Source organism: Pseudophryne corroboree (genome assembly GCF_028390025.1).
Source record: "Pseudophryne corroboree isolate aPseCor3 chromosome 3 unlocalized genomic scaffold, aPseCor3.hap2 SUPER_3_unloc_16, whole genome shotgun sequence".
NCBI classification, from domain to species: Eukaryota; Metazoa; Chordata; class Amphibia; order Anura; family Myobatrachidae; genus Pseudophryne; species Pseudophryne corroboree.
The window spans coordinates 2,057,235-2,083,571 of NW_026967504.1; the positions used below are offsets into that span (position 1 = coordinate 2,057,235).

General features: G+C 47.6%; 1 protein-coding gene across 1 annotated transcript; it reads right to left on the bottom strand.

Moving 5' to 3' along the window:
• Positions 1–6,961: 6,961 nt before the first annotated feature.
• On the bottom strand, positions 6,962–24,820 carry LOC134983474 (gastrula zinc finger protein XlCGF17.1-like). Its single transcript, XM_063949144.1, has 2 exons — positions 24,772–24,820; positions 6,962–9,255 (listed from the first exon to the last, which is right to left on the bottom strand). The coding sequence occupies exons 1-2, from the start codon at positions 24,818–24,820 to the stop codon at positions 8,228–8,230; spliced, it is 1,077 nt and encodes a 358-aa protein (XP_063805214.1). The 3' UTR covers positions 6,962–8,227.
• Positions 24,821–26,337: the final 1,517 nt, after the last annotated feature.

Below are 26,337 nucleotides of genomic sequence, written 5' to 3' on the forward strand. Positions count from 1 at the left end.
ATGTGCCAGCGGAGGGAGCGGGGCGAGAAGAGGATGGCTGCGCTTACATAAAGAGCCACTGGGAGCCGGGAGGAATAAAGTGGTGTGGGTGCCGGTTCATGTACGGTCAGGACCCCCTTGTAGACTATTCCTATATATCCCTTCTCCCTAACACTAGTGCTCTGGATACAACCAGTAATAACTCAGGGCTGGCTGCTGCATTAATCTCTCTGTGCTCCTGGATCTCCTGTAGAGAGATGCAGATCCCTTCAGATGGGATCGCTGTCTCTCTAATCTTAAGGCTTTTGTCCCTCTTTTAATTAGGTTGATGCAGCCTCAGTACTTTTGTAATGGAGCAGGAGCTCCTTTTCAGGGCTGTGCCTCCAACACAATCTTTCAAACTGAGGGATGAGGGGGCGGGAAGGGGGAGGAGCCAGCTGTGCATACATTTTTTTATCTTAGATTGTGCCACACCTCTGGTTGCTAACTTCACACCCTACTGTATTAGCTGTTCCAGTGCCCCCTAGTGGATGAAAGAGAAATGAAAGTTTTTGAATGACCATATAAGGAGAAGCATATTTTAGTAAGTAACAGAGGGGACGAGCGGGGGGAGAGCAAGTGGTATTCTGACCCTCATTACACGTAAGCAGTGTGTAACTACTCAGATAGCTGAACCATGGCCCTCATTCCGAGTTGATCGGTCGCAATGCGAATGTAGCAGAGTTACACACGCTAAGCCGCCGCCTACTGGGAGTGAATCTTAGCTTCTTAAAATTGCGACCGATGTATGCGCAATATTGCGATCACAAACGACTTAGCAGTTTTAGAGTAGCTTCAGACTTACTCTGCCTGTGCGATCAGTTCAGTGCTTGTCGTTCCTGCCTGACGTCATAAACACACCCAGCGTTCGCCCAGGCACTCCCACCGTTTCCCCGGCCACTCCTGCGTTTTTTCCGGAAACGGTAGCGTTTTCAGCCACACGCCCCCAAAACGCCGTGTTTCCGCCCAGTAACACCCATTTCCTGTCAATCACAATGCGATCGCCGGAGCGATGAAAAAGCCGTGAGTAAAAATACTTTCTTCTTAGTAAAGTTACTTGGCGCAGTCGCAGTGCGAACATTGCGCATGCGCACTAAGCGGAATTTCACTGCGATGCGATGAAAAACTCCGAGCGAACAACTCGGAATGAGGGCCCATGTCCATCTCTCAATGCAGAGAGGATGAGATTTCTGGAAGTGCAAACCTTTTATTAATACTGACTGGAGTGATTGTCCATATAATACAGCTGTAGTTCTGCAGAATAGGTCGCTGTACATGTAACTGGATTGTCCATATAATATAGCTGTAGTTCTGCGGAATAGGTCACTGTACATGTAACAGATAAGAGAATAAACACGCACGGAAATAAGATGAAAGACTCTGGGGTAGAGGAGACGTAACGCAGCCTGTCAGCAACTCATGCGCAGATAATGGAGTAGTAACAAACATGGAGGATGAGGGGGTATTATATCTGGGGGCTAATACGAGAAAGTCCATCCACTCACAGGAGAAATACGACAAATATTCATTTCTAAACCTTTTTTTATATTTTCTGTTACAGTAGTTTTTTATTTTTGTAAATAAAAGTAATTCAAATTCAAAACAAAAGTTTGTTTTATTTTTACATGCAATAAAGTTATGAAAATAGGGAAATTTTCTAACAATCCGTAATTTCATTCCGGTAGCTACAAGAGGAAACTTTTTCTGGTAAAACTATTTTTTCTTTAATTAGTAATGTGGAAGAAATATAAATCAGATATGCAGAACCCGGACTCACAATTTGTGCTGACCGGTGTTATGAAACGACTGCGCCTGTGTACGGAGCGTAATGTGCAGGCACAACGCCAAATTCCCCAATATCCTGTGCCGAAGCGTTTTCAGGGCGGGTGTGTGGCGTCCGCTCCGGCCCCGATCAGCCTGGTTCTATCACTGTAGGAGTACGTCCTGGCCAGAGGCGGATTTACACCTCATGGGGCCCTAGGTAAGACACTGGTGTGGGGCCCCTCCCTCACACAATCTGTAGCACTATATATTCCTTCCTGATTCACGCCAATTCCATTATCCGTCACGCAGTTTAGCTGGTGCCATTTTTCTCTATGTAGTTGATCGCAGCTGAAGACAGAAACACGCCAAAAAAAGTCAGTGACACGCCTGCGTTATTGCTCGCCACTCCCTGTTATCTCCCCCAAATGGTCTCTTCCTGTCAATCATTCTACATTGGAATTCTCTTTAAGAGCAGGACAGCAAAGTACCTTGTGCATGAGCAGTCTACAGATAATCACACAGTTGACCAATCAATTTTATTACAATATTGAAAATGGTTCATATAACGTAATGCACAATATCTGTGATACACAACCACAATGTAACAGTGAAAAAAAAAACACCGTATTGTGTGCAATAGCGGCTCGCCCCCTGCTAGTACACCCCTGTACCAGTTTCCAGTGTCTCCCGGATCTCTGGAGGAGCTGTGTGTCCTTAAAGCTGCTGCTTATGCAGAGGAAGGCACTAAAATGCCGCTGGTACCGCTCTGACAAGCTCCTCCCCCTATAATGGCGATGGAGCCACTGACAATATTTATACTGGCCAAGTCTCCCACAGTGTGCAAACCTCACAGATTAGCTAGATTGTACAATCGCTGAGAGTTCTGTACAGGGGGGCTGAAGCGGGTATCCCCGTGGAGGGTCCCGTCCGCCGCCGTGTTGGACAACACCAAGAACCGGGGGCACTGGTTTTTTGCTCACCACTTTTCTCACCTTCAGGCAGCGTTAGGGGTGTGCGGCGCGATGCAATTGTGAACGCCAAGACACAGTGCCCCACAGAACAACAACCTCTCAGGGCGGTGGCTGTGCAGAGGGGAAGTGGCTCTGACACCTTACAGAGGCCGGTAACCCTCCCCTCTAACTCCCACGGTGCAGGTATACTGTTGCCCAGACAGTATGCCAAAAATAGCAAAGTTTAAAACAAAACTGAAGAAAATTTCTCAGTAAAAAACTTAGAGGACATGTACTCGGCACAAAAAATAACCACAGGTGTAAAAAAGATGGAAAAAGGGGGTGTTGGGCGTTCCGGACTGCCCACTCACCAACCACCTAGCCGAGTACGTGTCCTCTATGTTTTTTAACTTTTCTATGGATGTTTTTTTTATTACTTTGTGATGATTTTTAATAAACTGTAACCCCCTTTTCTATGGACTTGGAATCTGGTATTTGGTTCTTTTTCCTGTCTCCGGTATAAAGAAACCTTGATGTGAGTGTAACAGCATAAATCATTGTGAGTGGGGTACGCACATCCTTATTGAAAAACCATCACTAGCTGATTTCAGTTGAAAGATACCTTTATGTGTTTTCATCTACGCTGATAGTGTGAGTTTGGGTATGCACACGTAAATACCCACAACTACATCATTTGGGATTTTTCACTTCTAAACTAGGATATATCCATTCAAGAGTGGGTTCCACATAAATATACCATTATATGTTAATTTACCATTTCCACGGAGTGAGTATGGTACGCCATCTAGAACCTCCTGATTCACTTAATTCAACACATTTTTTGGAGTCACATCAATCTCTATTGTGGACGTATTACACCATGATGTGTTTTTATTCTGTTTTATGTTTCCTTTGAGCATTGATGATCTTACCCAAGATTGAAATCTAGCACAAAGAAGGAACATCTTCATCTCACCTACATTGCTTCCGTCTTACAAGAGGGAAGTATTATTCATTCAGAGCGCTTGTGACTTATCTGTGTCCACTATTTTTGTGTATTTCGCTGTGGTATTATGACCTCATGAAATTCACTTTGAAGCAAGAGCCAAGGATAAGGTCATGGTGTAACCTGGATCCGGATTCTCCCATTCTTGTGGAAGAGGAGGCATCGGAGAGTCTGGATCTGGTAAGTACACACACATTTGTATTGTATTGTACCCACACATTTTTACATGGAGTTCATTTTTGTTTTATATTGCAGGATATTACACCGGAGCTGAAAGTGGTGCCTTCCATGAGCGAGGCAACTGAAGTGGATGACCACACCCCACAGGCATGACCCCCGACACAACGGAGGTCATCCGGAAACCCACTTCTGCCCCGCCCAGCTCACAACAGTTTTTTACTCTCGCCGAGGAGGTTCTTAATAGGCCCCCGGACTTGGAGCCATTTGTTGGAAATTACATCATGGCGGAGATGCGACTGATGAATGAGGATCAAAAGATCTTCAAGCTTCTGGTTCTTGATGCTACCTCACACGCAAATTAATAATCTCTTGATGAGGCGTGTCAGATAACACCCACCAGGTGCAGTCTTCTTATGTGGCGGGAAACCCTCAACAGATGAGCTGTTTTCCGCTGGGACCCATACAGCCCACCCCCTCCTCCCATTCCAGCGCGTCATCCAGTGGTATGTACTTAGACATGCTGAGTACACAGTCCACTGTACTGGACGATCCTCATTTTTTACATTTATAATTAATTTTTTTTCAAACTGTTTTTTTTTAGTTGTTTGAAAAATTGTTGTTGCCCTTACCCTAGTCTCTTCCTCCAAGTGTCCTGTATTGAGGTCATTAGTACCACAGCGTTGGTTTCTTGACCTCATTGTCCCGGACTTCTGATCATTGTGATCTATACACTTCTTGTGTTCCTTCTAAAAGCACTGTTCAGAATCTGCACTTTATCTTCTCTCCCCGATGTATGGTGGCAGCGCTGATATTCTGTGGGATACGCCTGATTCCTCTACTGGTTACTGTTGGCATTCTCCTGATAGTCAAAGAATGAAGACCAGAATTGGTGGTTTTCTTCTATTATTTATATATAAAGTTTTGGGTATTTTAAAATTGCGTTGTTTTTCTTGTTCAATCAATGGCTGTTAATGCAAATGTCATTTTGTGCAACATATTTTTGTAAAAATCAGAGTGTCAGCGAGACGTTATGGAGACAATGTATCATTTACTATTTGCTGCTAATTCCCCCAAAACCAGACCTCCCAAATGTAAGTAGAAGGGACTGCAGCAGGTATCTCCCATACCTTCATATATGGACATTTCCAGGCAAGGGTCAGGTAAGTTGTTTTGTTTTTTTAAATACAACAACCCTAATTCACCTACAAGTAAAAAAAAACAGAACTTTTGAATAGACAAATTTATTTGAATACAACAAATGATAAAACTATTTAAATAGGCAGAGAGACCCCCCGTAACACTGCCAAAATTGCACCAGAAATCTATTTTTTGCTTTTAAACGACTTTATTTCATATCTTTAATACACATATTTTATCTATATTTTTAACTTAAAAAATACTTTACTCTGCACAACAGCCTATGGGGGTCATTCAGACCCAGCTGCAATAGTGGCCCGCAGCAGTTTACCCGGTGGTGGCAAAATGTACACGCGCAGTGGCCACGCAGACACACACATTGCGGTCACATCCCTGAGGGCTGAACGTGGGCGGGCCGGGACAATTTTCCGGGGGGATGGGGGGCTGCGTGATGTCACATCTGCGTTCAACTTTGATTGACCCCCCTATATGCTTCCAGAGTGCATATCTGTTACGATCCCTGGCGCTCAGAACACGGAAGATGTTATGAAGTGAGTCCGGAGCACCAGGACGTAATGCTGGAATTGGTGCTATAGAACGGGAATAGCCCCTGGCACCCTACCTCCGTTGTTTTACCTGTGTTGTCAATTCACTCTTGTAGGACTATGGTTTCTTGGGCCCATGGCAGCCGCGTTTGAAGGGCGGATTAGGTCTGCCCAACTCCGATGCCCCCTCAGGTCTTAAGGAGAGACAAAGCGTGAACTGAGACAGGGTAATAATAAGGGGACCTCTAACTGAAACAACCAAAGCCAGGGGCTACTGACTAGCCTAAAACTAAATGTATGCGCGGCTTGCCGCCAAAGTAAAAAAACAACCAAAAAGATACCACTGTCCACTCCCCTACACGGCACCGCCGAGTTCCGGGGAGGACAGTGGAAGCGGAAACCTCCCCAAATGCACCAGTACAAAATAATGCAATACTAAAGCGGGCTAGGCCGCAACACGAAACCAGGCGAGAACCCCAAACGACAGCCACAGGTTCACGAGGACCAGAAGGATTCCCAGGACCGGCTAAAGAACTCCTGGATACAAGGACACAGGGAGCAGGATGGACCGGATACAGCAGACCAGGAACAGACGTTCACCAGACATAAACAGCATACAGGAAGCTATCACCGGCGTTAGTGTGAGGCACTGAGGAGGCATATAACAGGGAAGCCTCCAATGGGAGTACAGAGCCTAATTAATAAATGTCGTGCAGCTGCCTTGCTGCACGAGCAAGGGAAAACAGGTGAATGCTTTAATTAGTGCAACGGGGAACGCGGTCCGCCTGTGGCGTCCCCGTTGCTATGGACCCGGCGGCCCTGAACGCACGGCGTCCTAGCGTTGCCAGGGAGCCGGCGGCTATCGCGCTCCCGGTGTCCCTAGGCGACGTGCGGAGACGGACAGGGAGAGAGGCGCGGTGGCCGTGATTGCTGCTCTGTCAGAGAGCGGGCGAGCACCGCCGCACCTAACAATATCTAATCTTTTCCAAGTTAATTCAAATTATATGAGATCGGTAGCAGCACTACTTTCAGGATTATTACACAGAACACACATAAAGGCTGACACAGCAAGTAACAGTAACACATACAAGGGAATAATTAGAAATAAGGAAGCATAACAATCATTAAGTCTAATTATCAACTGATTCTGTGTGGAACACATACACCTCTTTACTGCCTCCAACAGCCCCTGGTACTGCACTGCAGCCACCCACCCTGTCTCCCCCACTACTGCCACCCACCCTGTCTCCCTCACTACTGCCATCTGCCCTGTCTCCTCCCACTACTGCCGCCTGCCCCGTCTCCCCCCACTACTGCCACCTGCCCTGTCTCCTCCCACTACTGCCACCGCCCTGTCTTCCCCCACTACTGTCATCCACCCTGTCTCACCCCACTACTGCCACCTGCCCTATCTTCCCACTGACACCTCAGCGCTGCTTGGGAACAATATTACCCACTTAGACACTGCCTCCAGCAGCCCCCACTACTGCCACCCACCCTGTCTCCCCATCACAGGGCAAGGCCAACCAGCATGCTGACCGCCGCCTCCCCCCCTTGATGAAATAGAAATTGCGATTGCCTCACCATTTCCGCTTCATCGTAGAAATGAGTGAAGCCTCCTGCTACCGCAGCTTAGCTGCTACCGCAGGAGGCCCGCCGCATTCTTCTCAATCACGGCGGCTGCATGTGATGTCACAAAGCCACCGTGATGATGCCCGCTTGTCCGCCTCTGCCCTCCATTCACGCCACACCGCCTCCTCCCTGGAAATGGAGCATTGCCCGCTCACCCCAGGTGACTGCCTCTGCCTGACAGGCAATCGCATTTTCTGCAGAATATGCGGGCGCATGCGCAGGATGGGCGCATGCGCAGGATTGGCACTGCGCATGCATCCGCAACTTTTTCTGAATAATTCCATTTGGAACACACTGCGATCCAACCTGAATTAGGCCCAGAGTCACCATCTTACAGGCAGCCGGTGAAGGGAGCAGAGAATGGGTGTTATGTGGCAGGAACGGGCTGGTTAGGTAACAGCCTGGCTGCTGCATTCTGTACAAGCTAGAAGCGGTGCAATTCTATTGCTGGGAGACCCAGATAGAGGACATTGCAGTAGTCTAAATGGGAGGATACAAGTGCATGTATGACATCAGGTAGATCTTCTGAGGGAAATAAATGCTGGAGTGTGGCTATGTTCCTCATAAGAGGATCTGATTGTGGCTGATACCTGATGTCTAAGTGTCACTCCACCATCCTGGACACCTAGATTCCGCACAGGATCAGCATTTTGTAACTCTGAACCCCCAAGCATAAGTCTGGTTGGTTAGCAAAGTTGAGTTGTAGCCCTGCCCTTTGTTGGTGAACTTCTATCATAATGACATGTTTCACCAGGACTGAGTCACAGCCAACTGGCATCACCCACACCTGGAGCTCAGCTAGACAACCATTTAGGATTGGTACTGGGTTCTCGGTACACGGAGTAAAAGACAGGTCATCTGTATAGCAGTGGCAGATGAGGGCATGACATCTGATTATTTCACCCTGCGGTAGCATGTATATTGCAAAAAGCATAGGAGATAGGATAAGAACCTTGAAGAACAATGCCTGGCAATGATAAGTATACTCCAGAAGATTAAAATGGCTTCTCACCTGTGTGACTTCTCTGATGTGTAACAAGTTGTGATTTCTGTGTAAAACATTTCCCACACTCAGTGCATGGAAATGGATTCTCACATGTGTGACTTTGCTGATGTCTAACAAGATGTGATTTCTGTGTAAAACATTTCCCACACTCGGTGCAAGAAAATAGCTTCTCACCTGTGTGACTTCTGTGATGTCTAACAAGAGATGATTTGAGTGCAAAACATTTCCCACACTCAGAACATGGAAATGGCTTCTCACCTGTGTGACTTCTCTGATGTATAACAAGACGGCATTTCCGTGTAAAACATTTCCCACACTCAGAGCAAGAAATTGGATTCTCCACTGTGTGACTTCTGTTATGACTAACAAGATCTGATTTGTGTGCAAAACATTTCCCACATTCAGAACATGGAAATGGCTTCTCACCTGTGTGACTTCTCTGATGTCTAACAAGATTTGATTTCTGTGCAAACCCTTTCCCACACTCAGGACATTGAAATGGCCTCTCACCTGTGTGACTTCGCTGATGTGTAACAAGTTGTGATTTCTTTGTAAAACATTTCCCACACTCAGAGCAAGAAATTGGATTCTCCACTGTGTGACTTCTGTTATGACTAACAAGATCTGATTTGTGTGCAAAACATTTCCCACACTCAGAACATGGAAATGGCTTCTCACCTGTGTGACTTCTCTGATGTATAACAAGTTGTGCTTTCCGACTATAACATTTTGCGCACTCAGAGCAAGAAAATGGCTTCTCACCTGTGTGACTTCTCTGATGTTTAACAAGATCTGATTTCCGTGCAAACCATTTCCCACACTCAGAACATGGAAATAGCCTCTCACCTGTGTGACTTATCTGATGTTTAACAACATCTGATTTCTGTGCAAACCATTTCCAACACTCAGGACATGGAAATGGCCTCTCACTTGTGTGACTTCTCTGATGTCTAGCACGTTGTGATTTCTGTGCAAAATATTTCCCACACTCAGAACATGGAAAATAGGATTTTGGTACTTACCAGGTAAATCCTTTTCTTTGAATCCATAGGGGGCACTGGAGTACTCTTGGGATATGGACGGCTCCACCGGAAGAAGGCACTGAATAAATTAATTTTTGAGACTACACCTCCCCTCCATATCCTCGGGCACTTCAGTGTTTTTTACTGAGCCGAACAGGATCGATAGAGAGATTGACAAAAGGAGAATTACATATAGTCTCAAGGACAACAATAAAGTTGACACAAACGTAACAGACAACTAAACAGTTGACACCATTGTTAAATTTAAACCAGTCGTGAAAGTGTGTTACCATAAGAACCACTGAACTTCCTAAAACAGGTAAACTGCTGTGGGTGGGCGTCCAGTGCCCCCTATGGATTCAAAGAAAAGGATTTACCTGGTAAGTACCAAAATCCTATTTTCTTTTTCATCCACTAGGGGTCACTGGAGTACTCTTGGGATGTACCAAAGTTTCCTCCGTGGCGGGAGAGCTGTTTGGCACCTGTAACACTAAACGGCCAAAGCTAGATGCTGATGCCGCGAACGTATCAAACTTGTAAAAGCGCACAAACGTGTGCACTGAAGACCAAGTAGCCGCACGGCAAAGCTGTGTCGTAGAAGCCCCACGACTCGCTGCCCATGATGTTCCCACAGAACGTGTGGAATGAGCTGTTACTGAAGTAGGTGGCTGTAACCTAGCATAAAGGTAAGCCTGACGTATGGTCAGTTTGATCCATCTGGATAAGGTCTGCTTAGAGGCTGGCCAACCCCTCTTAGCTGCATCATAGAGAACAAACAACGTATCCGTCTTACGCACAGTAGACGTTCGGGATACATAGATGCGCAACGCGCGAACCACATCCAACGTTCCAGAATCTCCTGTTAACACAGGAACTACTATTGGTTGATTGATGTGAAAAGACGACACTACCTTTGGTAGAAAAGCGGGATTCGTCCGAAGTTCCGCTCTGTCATCATGAAAAACTAAATATGGTGACTTGCACGACAAGGCACCCAGATCTGAAACACGCCTAGCCGAAGCTAAGGCTAAAAGAAAAATCGTTTTCCAAGTGAGAAATTTAATATCCACTTGTTGTAAGGGTTCAAAGTAATCGGACTGTAAGAAATCTAAAACCAGATTCAAGTCCCATGGTGCTGTAGGTGGAATGAAAGGAGGCTGTATCCTCTTTACACCCTGTAGGAACGTATGTATTAATGACAACGAGGCCAATTTCCTTTGAAAGAAAATTGACAACGCAGATACCTGCACCTTTAGTGTGGAAAGACGTAGTCCTCCATCTAACCCCATCTGTAAAAATGACAAAAGACGGGATAAATTAAAAGATGATGTCGGAAATTTCCGAGCTTCACACCAACTTATATAAGTACGCCAGACTCTGTAATAATGAGCTGCCGTAACCGGCTTCCTAGCTCGTACCATGGTTGGTATAACAGACTCAGGAATGCCCTCTCTCCTTAAGATGGCCTTTTCAACAGCCACCCCGTCAAACGCAGCCGCGCTAAATCGGGGTAAAGGAACGGACCCTGTTGTAACAGGTCCGGACGTAGTGGGAGTGGCCACGGATCGTCTGCGAGTAAACCGAGGAGATCCGAGAACCAAGCCCTCCGAGGCCAATGAGGCGCTATTAGTATGACTGTGACGGACCCTCTCTTGATCCGTTTTAGCAACAGCGGGAGCAGCGGAAACGGTGGAAACAGATACACAAGGCTGTACGGCCACGCGGCTGTGAGAGCATCCACCGCCACTGCCCTTGGATCTCTTGTTCTGGACACATATCGTGACACCTGATGATTGTGGTGGGATGCCATCAGATCCACCTGAGGGTACCCCCACTTCTGGATCAACGTCTGAAATACTTCTGGATTTAATGCCCACTCTCCTGGATGAAAATCCCGACGACTGAGAAAATCTGCCTCCCAGTTGTCCACTCCCGGAATGAACACTGCCGACAATATCACCTGGTGATATTCGGCCCATCTGAGGATCCGAGCTACTTCTCGCATTGCCATGCGGCTTCTCGTACCTCCTTGTTTGTTTATGTATGCGACTACCGTCGCATTGTCTGACTGCACCTGAACAGTCTGAAAACGAAACATGTGCACTGCTTGTCTTAGCGCATTGTAAATCGCCCGGAGTTCCAGGACATTTATAGATAGCAATCTCTCGTGATCTGCCCAGAGGCCCTGGAGCCGATGACTCTGAACTACAGCTCCCCAACCTCTGAGACTTGCGTCTGTTGTCAGAATTATCCAATTCACGACGCCGAATCGTCTCCCTGCAGATAGATTGTGTATTTTTAACCACCAGAGAAGAGACACCCTGACTTGTGGTGACAATCTCACCCTGTGGTGCAACTGCAGATGTGATCCCGACCATTGCGCTAACACCTCCAGTTGAAACGGACGTGAGTGAAATCTCCCGAACTGAAGTGCTTCGAAAGCCGCCACCATTGTGCCTAAAAGGCGAATGCACAAATGTACTGAGACTGTGCGTGGCTTGAGCACTAATTGCACCAGATGACGAATGACCTGTACTTTCTGTTGTGGCAGGTAAACCTTTTGTTTTACTGTGTCGAGAATCATCCCTAGGAATTGAAGTCGTTGACACGGAATTAGATGTGATTTCTTTAAACTGACTATCCAACCGTGCTGAACTAGTACATTGTACGTTAGCAAAGCATGCTGGAGAAGCAATTGTTGAGACGGAGCTTTTATGAGTAGATCGTCCAAATACGGAACAATTATTACCCCTAGGGACCTGAGATGAGCTATCATCACGGACATTACCTTGGTGAATACCCGAGGCGCTGATGAGAGGCCAAACGGGAGAGCCTGAAACTGGTAATGGTCTCGCCTTATCGCAAACCTTAAGAAACTCTGGTGAGGTGGCCAAATCGGAATGTGTAAGTACGCATCCTTGAGATCCAGTGCAATCATGAATTCCTGCGGCTCTAACCCTGCAATTACTGACCTGAGAGATTCCATCTTGAATCTGTGGTAAGTGACGTAATGATTGAGACCTTTTAGGTTCAATATTGGCCTGACTGAGCCATCTGGTTTTGGTACCAGAAACAGACTGGAATAATAACCCTGCCCCTGTTCCTGCACGGGGACCGGAATTACAACTGCAGCATTCAGCAGAGACTGAATGGCAACCTGCAGAACTGCTTTCTTGTCTTCCGACACAGGCAGTCCTGTCGTGAAAAATCTTCCTGTCGGAAGATAATCGAACTCTATTTTGTAACCCTCTAATACTAACTTGCGGATCCACCCATCTGTGGACGTCTGTAGCCACGCCCCCTGAAAGCTCTGAAGGCGTGCTCCCACAATTGGAGATCCGAGATGGGCTGGGAGCCCGTCATGCCACTGGTTTGTTAGTGGTCTTAGTGTCTTGACGACGTGCATTGGTTTGTTGGGCACTACGTCCCCGACCTCTTCTACCTGGCGTGACTGCTCCTGTGCCCTGCCCACGAAAGGGCTGAGTTCTAAAGGATTTGAACGCCGGACCAGAATATTTCCGTTTAGGTATAGTTGTAGGCGATGGAAGAAACACAGACTTTCCTCCAGTAGCCTCAGAAATCCATTTGTCCAATTCAGGACCGAAAAGCTTCTCGCCATCAAAAGGCAATGCCTCTATACCTTTTTTAACCTCCGTCTCCGCCTGCCAAGAACGCAGCCAAAGTGCTCGTCGTACTATGACTAGCGATGAGGACAGGCGAGAAGTAAGCTGACAGACGTCAGTAGAAGCTGTACATAGATATTCAGCAGCTTCCCAGATTTGATCCGCGAGAAGTATAAGATGGTCATCTTGCAGAGCCGACTTGAGCTCTTTTATCCATACCATTAATGCTTTAGTAACCCAAATGCCAACCAACCCAGGTCTCAGCAGCACTCCAGCTGCTGTATACATGGACCTTAGCATAGCCTCTATCTTACGATCTGCAGGGTCTTTAAGCGTAGTAGCAGTTGGTACTGGTATGGTTAACTTCCTTGTAAGTTTAGATACGGATGAGTCCACCAATGGTGGGTTCTCCCAAGTAGCTGTCATGGACTCTGGAAACGGGTAACTCGATTTAAATCTACGAGGAATAGAAAACCGTTTATCCGGATTTTTCCGTGATTCCAGTAACATTTTATTAAGAGATTCCGAAATAGGGAAACACATCGGAGATCTCTGTCGTTTAGTAAAAACTACCTCATCATTCGTCAGGGGCTCCTCAGTTTCCGTAAACTCCAGCGACTGACGTACTGCTCTGATGAGATTGTCAATACCTGGGCTGTCAAAATCGTCACTATCTGACTGTTGCCCTATTTCGCCCTCCTCATACTCCTGTTCAGTGAGGTCTAGTATCCCAGAGACTGGAGAATTATTAGGAAAAGGAAATTTATCTTTTCCACTCAAGGTGGGCCTCTGACCAGATTGAGACTCTGGTAACTCAAATGGTCTCATTTTAAACTCAGATCTTGCCGCCTCTCTTTCTTCACGAGAGGCGGCCAGTTCTGATTGTAAACCCACTAATACATCTGCAAGTAAAGCCCATGGAGGGTCCAGAGATGCTGGCTTTACTTCTGGAATGGAAATCGTATTTGTGGCTGTATTAACAACACATGCTGTACATGTGGTGGATCCATCAGGCAACACACTCTTACAGACATGACATGAAAAATGTTTCTTAGATTTTGCTGGTGTCTTACTCATTATAAAGACAGACAATACAAACTACACACAGACAGACTGCACGACTCAGTAATAACACCAAAGTTCCTGGTATATATCAGGCAAGTGCAGTGCCTGCCAGCAATAAGAAACTGACCCCAAAATTCCCCTAGTACCACTCTTAGCCGAGATGTAATATAGGAAAACCTGGAACAGACAGGAGAACATTAACATATTAAGCACCAAGTCTTTCTCAAAGCTTAACACTGTTAAATACTGCCAATGTCTCCACCCCCCACACCCACGACCTCCGTGTACAGCATCGGGTCGGGGCCTGTGGAAGTCTGCATAGGGCCGTGTGAGCGGCCTGTACCTGTAGGCCCAGGCAGCGTGGAACCTCGGCTGCTGCGGGCGGATAGTAGAAACAGCGAGCGTGCTGCATAGAGCCTTGGAGCGGCCTATGCACACGCGCTTCCGGCCGCCACACACATTTTGCGGAGTGTCTGTGTAGCCAGGCAGCGCTGCTGCGGCGCCGGGGAGCAGCGGTCTGGGAGCAGAGAGTCAGAGCGCGCCGCATGGAGCCGTGAAGCGGCCCATGCACACGCGCTCCGGGCAGCGGTGAGTACCCAATACAATCCCCAACAGTGGAGCGGCAGCAAGAGCTGACCGCCCCTAACATACCTGGACCGTGACCAAAGTCTATGACGGGGCTTCTCATCCAAGCTCCGTCCAGCTTTTTGCAGGCAGCCTGCAGGTGGAGTGAGGGAGCTCTTTACAGAGAGGTCCGACACTCACGGCTGATCTCAGCCGCTTCCACTGTCCCTGACCCACGCCTGTTAGAAGGGGGGAAAGAACGTGGAAATCTTGAAAAGAAGAAAAACTTAGAATAAAAAAGAAAAAATTCCAATACTTTGTGGACGAGCTCCACTATGCCTTCTAACTGTGTCGAGCACAGAAAAAACACTGAAGTGCCCGAGGATATGGAGGGGAGGTGTAGTCTCAAAAATTAATTTATTCAGTGCCTTCTTCCGGTGGAAGCCGTCCATATCCCAAGAGTACTCCAGTGACCCCTAGTGGATGAAAAAGAAATGGTGGTGTACTTGTGTGACTTCTCTTATGTGCATCAAGAGTCGTTTTGTATGTAAAACATTTCCCACACTTAGAACATGGAAATGGCTTCTCACCTGTGTGCCTTCTCTGATGTGTAACAAGAGCTGATTTGTATGTAAAACATTTCCCACACTCAGAACATAGAAATGGCCTCTCACCTGCCTTACCTGTGTGTGGGTTAATAGGCTTTGTGTTCTGTGTAAAACATTTGGCATCTATACAACACGGAAACACTGTATCTACTCTCAGAGCTGTAACAGATGCACCAATATCAGAGTGATCAGGAGAACATTTCCCAGGATCAGAGGGATCAGCTGATAGAGCTGGATGTATAATTGGGGTAATGGGGTTATCTCCTGGAGAATCCTGTCTGCTGTCATTATCTTTTATGTCACAATCCGGGGATAACATTAGATGTCCTTCTGAGATATTCCTGCCGGTGTGTCCATCTGCTGGAAATAAAATACATTATGGAAATGTGACATTTTCTGTACCAATATTAATCTTGTAAACAATAGGAGAAGACGACTCTCTGGGACAGTTAATTGTAAATGTGTGTGTATAATAAAACATAACTTTTAATGAAGGCTTTATAATATTGTGTCTCAGACGATCATTTTGTCCACCCTCCTGAGAACACTCACAATAACAAATGTAATATTATAATAAGACTTAGATATATCTCTCTCTTGTACTGGTAACTAACCATGAAGTATAAATGGAGATGTAGTCACTCGCCAAGTCCTATGCCAGCACCAATGTAAAACAATGGATGGGGAACATATCGTATGAATTGGAGATTCTAGATGAACAATAACATCAGTCATATGAGCTGATGGATCAGAGAAATGTCTCCTAACATTACTCCTGGAAGCCTTGGTAATGTAGCATTCCTTTATGTGTGTGCTCATACGCTGGTAAGCCTGTACATGTGTTACTCACCCTTATATAACGTATATTGCTACAGCAGAGTAGGTGTGGAACAAGGTATTTTACATGCAATACACCATATAATACCCTGTAATCATCATCTGCTAGGTTATAATCCACTGTTAAACCCCCATAATCAGTGTATTACCTCTATATTCTCAGTAGTAATAAGGAAGATGTGTGTATGGTATGATATAGAGAATTACATATCAGAATCTATACTGCTGCCGCCATACTTCTGCTTCTCATACGTGTGCTACTGGCAGCAGTGAACATCTGAGTGAGAGTGCAGGGAAGACAGCAGAGTCTGATGAGAAAGAGATTGGATCTGCCTTTGCAGGGATGTACCACACCTGTCACCCCTGTTAGTATATAAATAATAAATAAGAGGGGCCTGAGTCCATCCAGAGGTGCTTTCTGGAGCTTTCATTACTATGTGGCTTCTTATCTACCCTACCTGATAGCTCTCAGCCACCACTGGGACCAAGACCCAATCTATTAAATACCCCACTTCTCCTGCCCTAAAGCCGCTCACTCCGGGCACCGTTCACTGCTGCAGCCTAGTGACGCAGCTGAAGCCACGGGCTGTATTCTGGAGCTAAGTGTGCCCAGTCTTTCCTGCACGCTCCGAATACCTGACTTGGAGGCACTTTTGCCTCAGGTGGGAGCACTGGCTCTTCCGCTACTCCTGGGGGCAGAACGGGCTGCGCAAAGTCACCGGAGCCCGGCAGTGATATTGGAAAGTGAGGTGATGATCAAGCACTCTTGCTCCGTTGCCCTTTCTCCGAATTCCACTAGCCGATCTGCTAAGGTATCCGTGTGGCCCCACCTGGGACGTTGGACCTCCGGCCCTGCTAGGTATGAAACATGGCTGCTGCTGATAGAGAGGGTGGGGCTTGTGGGTCTCACCGGTTCTGTACAAAGGTCCACTGGTAGGCTGCCCTCTTCAATGCCAATGCCCTTAGCACTCTCTACCTCCGCCCGGCGGGACTCCTCCAAGCTCACGACTGCCGCCCTCATGACGCTTCTGGACGCGTTGAAAGGGATATCCACACCCTTCTCCTGATACACTGAAGACCGCCATCTTGTGCGTTCTCCTGCCCTGCAGTTACTCCTCTCCAAACTCATCTTCTCCAATCAGGTGACCGAAAAGCCACCTAGGATTATCCCACCGCTATGCCAGCAATTTCTGTGACTGGATGGTTCTGTATGAAAGCCCTCACCCTGCCTCGCGTTCCGCCCCAGTCACAGAATGGATGTTTAGGTTACACGGGATCTGATCAATTAGGGGATTCCCATTACCATCAGTAACCGCCTATTACTGACTCCACCCACTGCGTAGTGGGCGGGTACTACACTGCCACCACCAGACTCCTTGTCGCTATGGAGTCTGGAACCATGGTACTGCTCTATATGTGTCAACACGCTGTCTTACCACACCTGTGTGGTGTCGACGAATCACCACTAGTCGCTGGACTTGGCCTCTGCACAGTAGCTGGTGGGAGGCGATGCTTGGAGACGCTGAGTGCACCCTGGACAGCCGGAAAACGGAACTATGTTTGGCATAGCACTGCAGGTCACAAGATGAAGCGGTCATCTTGAGGCAGATGTTTATTCACCCAGTCTTAAAAAAGACTGTTCCTTATTGCTAGTGGCAACAGCAATACAGCAAGATGTTTACAGCAGAGTGAAAATGGTACAATACCTCTGGAGGCTCACAGCCCTCCTCTTTTTATCTTACGCCAATACACATACCACAGGCGGTAAGTCCACCGTGCTGTTCTCAACCAATCATTGTTTACCCATGTGATGTGCATGCCTTGGCCACATGCACAGCTAACATTGTCCTCTATGGACGGTGGGGAGTAGTCACTCTCCTTTGACCGTCCCATCCCGGAGGGTTGTTATCCGCCCTGGTAACGCTCAGTCTAGGCTGGGGGAAGGTTTTCCCATCTAAACTACTTTCAGGAATCTGCCCAGGTACCCAGCTCACCATCTCCAGCCTAAAATTGGGCTCCAGAGATGGGCAGCCTAGATCCCCGGTCAGGCTTTCTTGTCCACCAAAGGTGATCCCTAAGGAGCTCCAGAAAACCACTCAGCTTGTTTTAAAGCTGAGCTGCTCCTCTCTCTCCTCGTGATACTTCCATGTGGGAGGCTAGAGAGGAAGGCATTCCATTTTGGGGGGAAAGTACTGGGGGAATCCACCAGCCTACACCAGGCATGTCCAAATTGCGGCCCTCCAGCTGTTGTGAAACTACATATCCCAGCATGCCCTGACAGTTTTGCTGTCAGAGAATGCTAAAGCTGTGTCAGGGCATGCTGGGATGTGTAGTTTCTCAACAGCTGGAGGGCAGCAGTTTGGACATGCCTGGGCTACACAGTAATGGATTCCCCCCTCCTGGGACACACAACCAAGTGCATTCCACCTTAAATACAATTCAAATACACTATACACATTGGCCCTCATTCCGAGTTGTTCATTCGCTAGCTGTTTTTAGCAGCCGTGCAAACGCTAAGCCGCCACTCTCTGGGAGTTTATGTTAGCTTAGCAGAAGTGCGTTCGAAAGGATCGCAGCGCGGCTACAATATTTTTTGTGCAGCTTCAGAGTAGCTTCAGACACTACTCACTTCAGACTGTTCAGTTCCTGTTTTGATGTCACAAACACGCCCTGCGTTCTGCCAGCTACACCTGCATTTTTCTGGCACGCTGAACACTCCCTGAAAACGGTCAGTTGACACCCAGTAATGCCCTCTTCCTGTCAATCACTCTGCGGCCAGCAGTGCGACTGAAAAGCGTCGCTATACCTTGTGTGAAACTACATCAATCGTTGTAAAAGAACGCCGTGCGTGCGCATTGCGCCGCATACGCATTGCACCGCATACGCATGCGCAGAAGTGCCGATTTTTTGCCTGATCGATGCGCAACGAACGAACTACAGCTGCTTGCGAACAACTCGGAATGACCCACATTGTTGCTTAATATATATATATATATATATATATACACACATACACACACACACATATACATACACACACAGTGTACGCAAATACGCGCTATAGCGCGTATTTTACCCAGATCAGAGGACGGGGACTCACTTTTCAAAAACGTGTGGGTCCCCGAGGACGCGCTCCGCTGCAGCCAATTACTGGCTCTCAATTGACTGCGCTTCCTGCCTGTAAAGAGGAGGTGGAGCCTTACCACTACCAGTCCTCTGGCGGTGCCTCCCCCTCCTGGTCACATGCAGCCGCAGCTTCACACGGGGGCCGGGCAGAAAGTGAAGATGGCTCTACGGCTGCTCTACGCTGTGCTGCGGGCGGGAGGTGAGCGCCGGTGACAGCGTAAGTGCTATGGGGTAGGGTAAGTAGCCTAGGAGCGGGTGGCTGAGCTTGGGTGGTGGCTTTCCTTGCATGCCTTGTGTGTCTTCTGGGAGTGTCATGGGCTTGTAGCCGACCTCAGTGGTTATTTCAGGCGTCCACTACAGTAAGTTTCCCGGATATTCCCAGCGCCATTCACAACTAGACCAAGCTAAGGATCTATGAGAATATAACATGAATCTAATGTGCAGGCACTGCTGCTACCTGTGGTGCACCCGTTACGTCTGGGATCATCCTGTCAAGCTGCCTAAAACGTCTGCTTCCGTCAAAAGCATTTATACAAGTGATCTGAGCCAGGGCTACATCATATAAGGCTAGAAATGAGAAACCACACCGGCACCCCAATCGCAGCACTGCCGACACGTAACTCTCCCACACACAGCCTAACCGTAACCTCCCCCCAGCACTGCCGACAACTAACCCCCCTTACCCACAGCCTAACCCTAACCTCCCCCCAGCAGTGCCTAAACCTACCCCCTTACCCATAGTCTAACCCTAACCTCCCCTCGGCAGTGCCTAAACCTACCCCCTTACCCACAGCCTAAACCTAACCTCCCCCAGCAGTGCATAAACATAACCCTCCTTACCCACAGCCTAACCCTAACCTCCCCCCAGCAGTGCCTAAACCTAACCCCCCTTACCCACAGCCTAAACCTAACCTCCCCCCAGCAGTGCCTAAACCTACCCCCTTACCCACAGCCTAAACCTAACCTCCCCCCAGCAGTGCATAAACATAACCCTCCTTACCCACAGCCTAAACCTAACCTACCCCAGCAGTGCCTAAACCTAACCCCCCTTACCCACAGCCTAAACCTAACCTCCCCCCAGCAGTGCCTAAACCTAACCCCCCTTATCCACAGCCTAAACCTAACCTCCCCCCAGCAGTGCCAAAACCTACCCCCCTTACTCACAGCCTATCCCTAACCTCCCCCCAGCAGTGCCTAAACCTAACCCCCTTTACCCATAGCCTAAACTTAACCTCCCACCAACAGTGCCAAAACCTTACCCACAGCCTAAACATATCCTCCCCCAGCAGTGCCTAAACCTAACCCCCCCTTACCCACAGCCTAACCCTAACCTCCCCCCAACAGTGCCTAAATCTAACCACCCTTACCCACAGCCTAACCGAACCTCTCCCCAGCAGTGCCTAAACCTAACCACCCTTACCCACAGCCTAACCCTAACCTCCCACCAGCAGTGCCTAAACTTAACCCCCCTTACCCACATCCTAACCCTAACCTCCATTAGAACACTAAAGTGATGGTTGCTGGAAATGGGCCTCTATACAACTCTGTAGATATTCCATTGAAAAACAGACGTTTGCAGCTAGTACAGTCATTTACCACATCAACAATGTATAGAGTGTATTTCTGATTAATTTAATGTTATCTTCATTGAAAAAAACAGTGCTTTTCCTTAAAAAAAAAAAAAGGACATTTCTAAGTGACCCCAAACTGTTGAACGGTAGTGTATGATCCGGGGTATCTGAAGATGTGAACCGGACCACTATATCAGGAGATCCAATTAAAATGTTCTGGCCTGGAACATTCCATACTGGATCGCCTCGTATGAGGCTTAGATCTTTCCCAACAATCTTATGCAAAGATGGATGGAGATCCGATTCTGTCGTAGAACCTCTCGGACCACATCCTGGAGCGTCCTTGCCTTGACCTCTAGGAGGAACACTTTCTGAGCCACTGCATTGAGAAACATTCCCAGTAATAGGAGCCGCTGAGTAGGCTCCAGGTGGGATCCACCCATGTTGTGACAGAAGCTGAATAGTGCGGCCTATATTGCGCAACAGAAGCTCCCTGGATCTAGCCTTTATCAAGAGATCGAGGGGAAAATTAGCTAAGCGCTAAGTGAGTGGTGGTGTATAGATGATTATCAGCAGCAGCTTGGGAAGGGAATGCCAATCCCCAAAAGCACACTTAGATAGAAAAAATTACCAAGTTGCGCTAGACAATCAAATAAAAAAGCATTTATTTGAATGCATAAAATGTATTATGATAACAACAATTCTCCCGGGAGTAAAATACACACTTTAGAATGACATCTCTATAATTATAGACCTACTGCTAATTTTATAACAGAAGTACAAATTAGTACTATTCCAGAGCTTATGACCCCAGGGATATCACTTTAAATAGAATATTACCAACAGAAATGAATATTATCTGTTAAAAGAAAAAGTCTGTGTAGACATACATAAACTCACTTGGTCCACATGAATACCGAACAGTCCTGATCATTTATAACTGTGAGCTTAATCCAATGATCCTGTAGTAGACCGGACTTTTATAACATAAAATAGAAACTTATGTAGTTGATGCTGTGAGCAAATGCATAATTGGTAAACCACTGGCCGCTGTGACAAGGGGGAGAGCCCGGAGCAATGTTGCTGCGGTCAGCCGCTGGCTCCTGCACGGGGAGTGGAAAGCCGTACCTGAAGTGACCGCTGGACTGGATGAAATGCGGCTGTGTATAGCTGACACGCGGCTGCAATATCCGGACGGTTGGCTGTTACCTTGCGTGGTACAATGTATGGGCTCTCAACAGCAGGCGGCTGACCTGTGCTCCCACGGGCAGCTCCGATTGAGCCTCCCTGCAATTGCCAGTGTGTATAGAAGATGGATGAACACTCAGGCGGCGGCTGGTCCGTAATCAGTGGTATACCGTAGTAGCAATATTAATGAAGATAGCAGATCTCCCGCACAGAGTAAAGCTGGATGAGGCTCCAAGTGAGGTTAGCAACAATAAGCACCTGTATCCTAACGCGTTTCAACGCCAGCAGGGCGTCTTCTTCCAAAGGCAGGTATCTTTCTTTTATCAAGAGATCGTCTAGGTAAGGGACAATACTGATCCCCTAGACTCGGAGTTGGAACATTATCTCTGTCATCACCTTCGTGAAGACCCTCAGAGCTGTGGACAGGCCGAAGGGTAGCACCTGGAACTGGTAGTGATCGTTCAGCAGGGCAAACCGTAGGTAAGCCTGGTGAGGCGGCCAAATTGGGATATGGAGATAAGCGTCCTCTATATCCATGAACTCCTGTTCTTCCAAACCCGCAAGCACTGCTCACAAGGATTCCATCTTGAACTTGAAAACCTTTAGGTAAGGGTTCAAGGATTTTAGATTCAAAATGGGCTTTACCGAACCATCCGGTTTTGGTACCACAAACAGGTTGGAGTAGTAACCCTTTCCCTGTTGTAGTGGCACTGGAACAATGACTTGGGACTGGGCCTACTTTAGAATGGCCTGTTGCAGCGTAACTCATGTATCTTCCTAAACTGGTAAGCTTGACTTGAAAAATCGTTGGGGAGGAGCACTGCTGAACTCCAGCTTGTAGCCCTGAGAAATGAGATCCTTTATCCAGGCATCCTGGCAGGAGCTTTCCCAGATGCGGCTGAAGTAATACAATCGCGCTCCCACCTCGAGATCCCATCAGGATGGGGGGGTCACCATCATGCTGAGGCCCTCGTGGAAACTGAACTGGTGCTTTGTTCCCAAGAACCTGCGGCGGCTGTTTTTTTTGTCTTGCCTCTAGTGCCTCTCGCCGCGTTTCAGGTGTATCTGGCTCTTGATCTGAACCTGGCAGTCCGAAAGTACTGGGTAGACAGCCCTGGGTAGGAACGCTTAGCCGGCAGGGCCCCGGAGGGGAGAAACGTGGATTTCCCCGCAGTAACCTTTGAAATTCACGTATCCAACTCAACCCCGAATGGCCACTCCCCTGAAAAAGGAAGAGACTCCACACTGCGCTTGGAATCTGCGTCCGCTATCCAATGACGCAGCCACAAAGCTCTGCGCGTCAACACTGCCATGGCAGTAGTCCTAGCGTTAATAGCACCTATCTCCTTGAGAGAGTCACACAAGATGCGTGCACTGTCCTGATTGTGTTTTATGAGAGTCACTGTAGTTACCAGGGAAATTTCTCCTGCAAGGACCTCTTGAATTTGACCCGCCCATGTGTGAATGGCATGTGTCATCCAGCAACCCGCTATCACAGGTCTTTGTGATACACCAGCTATAGGATTTTAATTACCTACCAATAAATCCTTTTCTCGTAGTCCGTAGAGGATGCTGGGGTCCATTTCATTCCATGGGGTAAACACGTGTCCACTAGGAGCCAAAGGCACTTTAAGAATTTAATAGTGTGGGCTGGCTCCTCCTTCTATGCCCCTCCTACCAGACTCAGTCTAGAAACTGTGCCGGGGGAGACAGACATACTTCGAGAGAAGGATATACAAGGACAGTGGTGAGATTCGAACCAGCACACACATAACAAGAGGAAAGCCATGCTAAGCAAACTTGAACAGGAACAGCAACAGCTGAACCAACAATACTTAACCTAGTAAATATGCAGGAAAACACAAAGCACTGGGCGGGCGCCCAGCATCCTCTACGGACTACGAGAAAAGAATTTACCGGTAGGTAATTAAAATCCTATTTTCTCTTACATCCTAGAGGATACTGGGGTTCCATTTAGTACCATGGGGATGTACCAAAGCTCCCAAACCGGGTGAGAGAGTGCTGAGGTTCCTGTAGAACAAGAACACACTGACCAAACTGAAGGTCCTCAGAGGCCAAAGTATCGAACTTGGCAAACGTGTTCGAACCTGACCAGGTAGCCGCTCTGCAAAGTTGTAAAGTCAAGACACCCCAGGCAGCCGCCCAGGAAGAACCCACTGAACGAGTAGAGTGGGCCTGTACAGATCTTAAAACCGGCAATCCTGCCATGGAATAAGCATGCTGGATAGTAAGCCTGATCCAGCGAGCAATTGTCTGCTTAGACACCCAATCTTATTGGGATCATAAAGCACAAATAGCGCATCCGATTTCCTTTGATGAGCTGTCCGCTTTACATACACCTTCAAGGCCCTCACAACATCCAAGGCCCTTGAAGTAGCCGAGGTGTCAGTAGCCACTGACAATAGGTTGGTTGATATGAAAAGCCGACACAACCTTAGGAAGAAATTGCTGATGCGTTCTGAGTTTAGCTCTATCCTCATGGAATATTAAGTATGGGCTCTTATGAGACAACGCCCCCAATTCCGACACACCTCTTGCTGACACGAAGGCCAACACCGCCTGTAAAGGCTCAAACCAATCTGATTGCAGGAACTGCAACACCACATTAAGATCCCAAGGTGCTGTAGGAGGCACAAAGAGCGGTTGGATGTGCAGAACCCCTTTTTAAGAAACGTCTGAACGTCGGGGAGGGCAGCCAATTATTTCTGGAAGAAAATGGACGAGGCCGAAATCTGGACTTTTATAGAGCCCAGGTGAAGGCCCACATCCACACCTGCTTCCAGAAAGAGAAGTAAACATCTCAGTTGAAACTCCACCGCAGGAAACTGCTTGGATTCACACCAAGACACATTTTTTCCAAATATGATGGTAATGCTTAGACATTACTCCCTTCCTGGGTTGGAATTACCTTGTACGGGATCCTTTTTCCGGGCTAGAATCTGACGCTCAACTTCCATGCCATCAAACGTAGCTGTGGTAAGTCTTGGTAGATGAACGGCCCCTGTTGCAGAAGGTCCTCGTAAAGAGGCCACGGATCCTCTAGGAGCAACTCCTGAATCCTTATCTTTTTGATTATTTTGAGAATTTTTGTGAAGAGCAGAAGTGGAGGGAACACATACACTGTCTGGTAAACCCACGGAGTCACCAGCGCGTCCACCGACACTGCTTGTGGGTCTCTCGACCTGGAACAATACCACCTGAGCTTCTTGCTGAGATGAGAGGCCATTATGTCGATCTGAGGAATTCTCCACCGACTTGTCACGTCACCGAACACCTCTGGGTGGAGGCCCCACCTTCCTTGGTGTAGGTCACTTCAGCTGAGGAAGTCTGCTTTCCAGTTGTCTAATCCCAGAATGAAGATTGCCGACAATGCCACATCGTGTTTTTCTGCCCAGAGGAGAATTCTTGTTACCTCTAACATTGCAGCTCTGCTCTTTGTTCCACCCTGCCGGTTTATGTACGACACCGCCGTCAAATTGTCCGACTGTACCTGAATGGCTTGATCTTGAAGAAGATGTGCCGCTTATTGAAGGGCATAGTATATGGCCCTAAGTTCCAGAATGTTTATTGGAAGAATGGCTTCTTGATTTGACCATTTTCCCTGTAAGTTTTCCCTCTAGGTGACTGCTCCCCAACCTCTGAGGCTTGCACATGTGGTTAGTAGAATACAATTTTGAATCCCGAAGCCGCAGCCTTCAATCAGGTGAGAAGTCTGTAGCCACCAGAGGAGTGAAATCCTGGCTTTCGGCGAGAGGCGTATCTTCTGGTGCATGTGAAGATGCGATCCGGACCACTTGTCCAAGAGATCCAGCTGGAAGGACCTTGTGTGAAACCTTCCGTTCTGCAGTGCCTCGTAGGAGGCTACCATCTTCCACAGTAGGCAAATGCACTGATGTACCGATATCCAAGTTGGCTTCAGGACATCCCGGACCATTGACTGGATCACCAATGCCTTTTCCAATGGAAGGAACACCATCTGTACTTCTGTATCGAGTATCATTCCCAAGAAGGGAAGCCTATTTGTCGGTTCCAAGTGTGAATTTGGAAGGTTCAGAATCCACATGTGATCATGGAGTAGTTGAGTTGAGAGGGCAATGCTTTGTAACAACCTCTTCCTGGGGGATGCCTTTATCAGTAGATCGTCCAGGTATGAAATTATGTTCACTCCCTGTTTATAGAGGAGAAGCATCATCATCTCTACCATGACCTTGGTGAACACCCTCAGTGCTGTGGAGAGGCCAAATGGCAGGGCCTGGAACTGGTAGTGACAGTCCTGTATTGCAAACCTTAGATAAGCCTGATGAGATGGCCAGATCGGAATATGAAGGAATGCATCCTTGATATCCAGAGACACCAGGAATTCCCCTTCCTCCAGACCTGAGATCACCGAGACTCCATCTTGAATTTGAATATTCATAAGTATGGGTTCAGGATGCTACCCCTGTATATTATGACAGCACAGGATGCTACCATT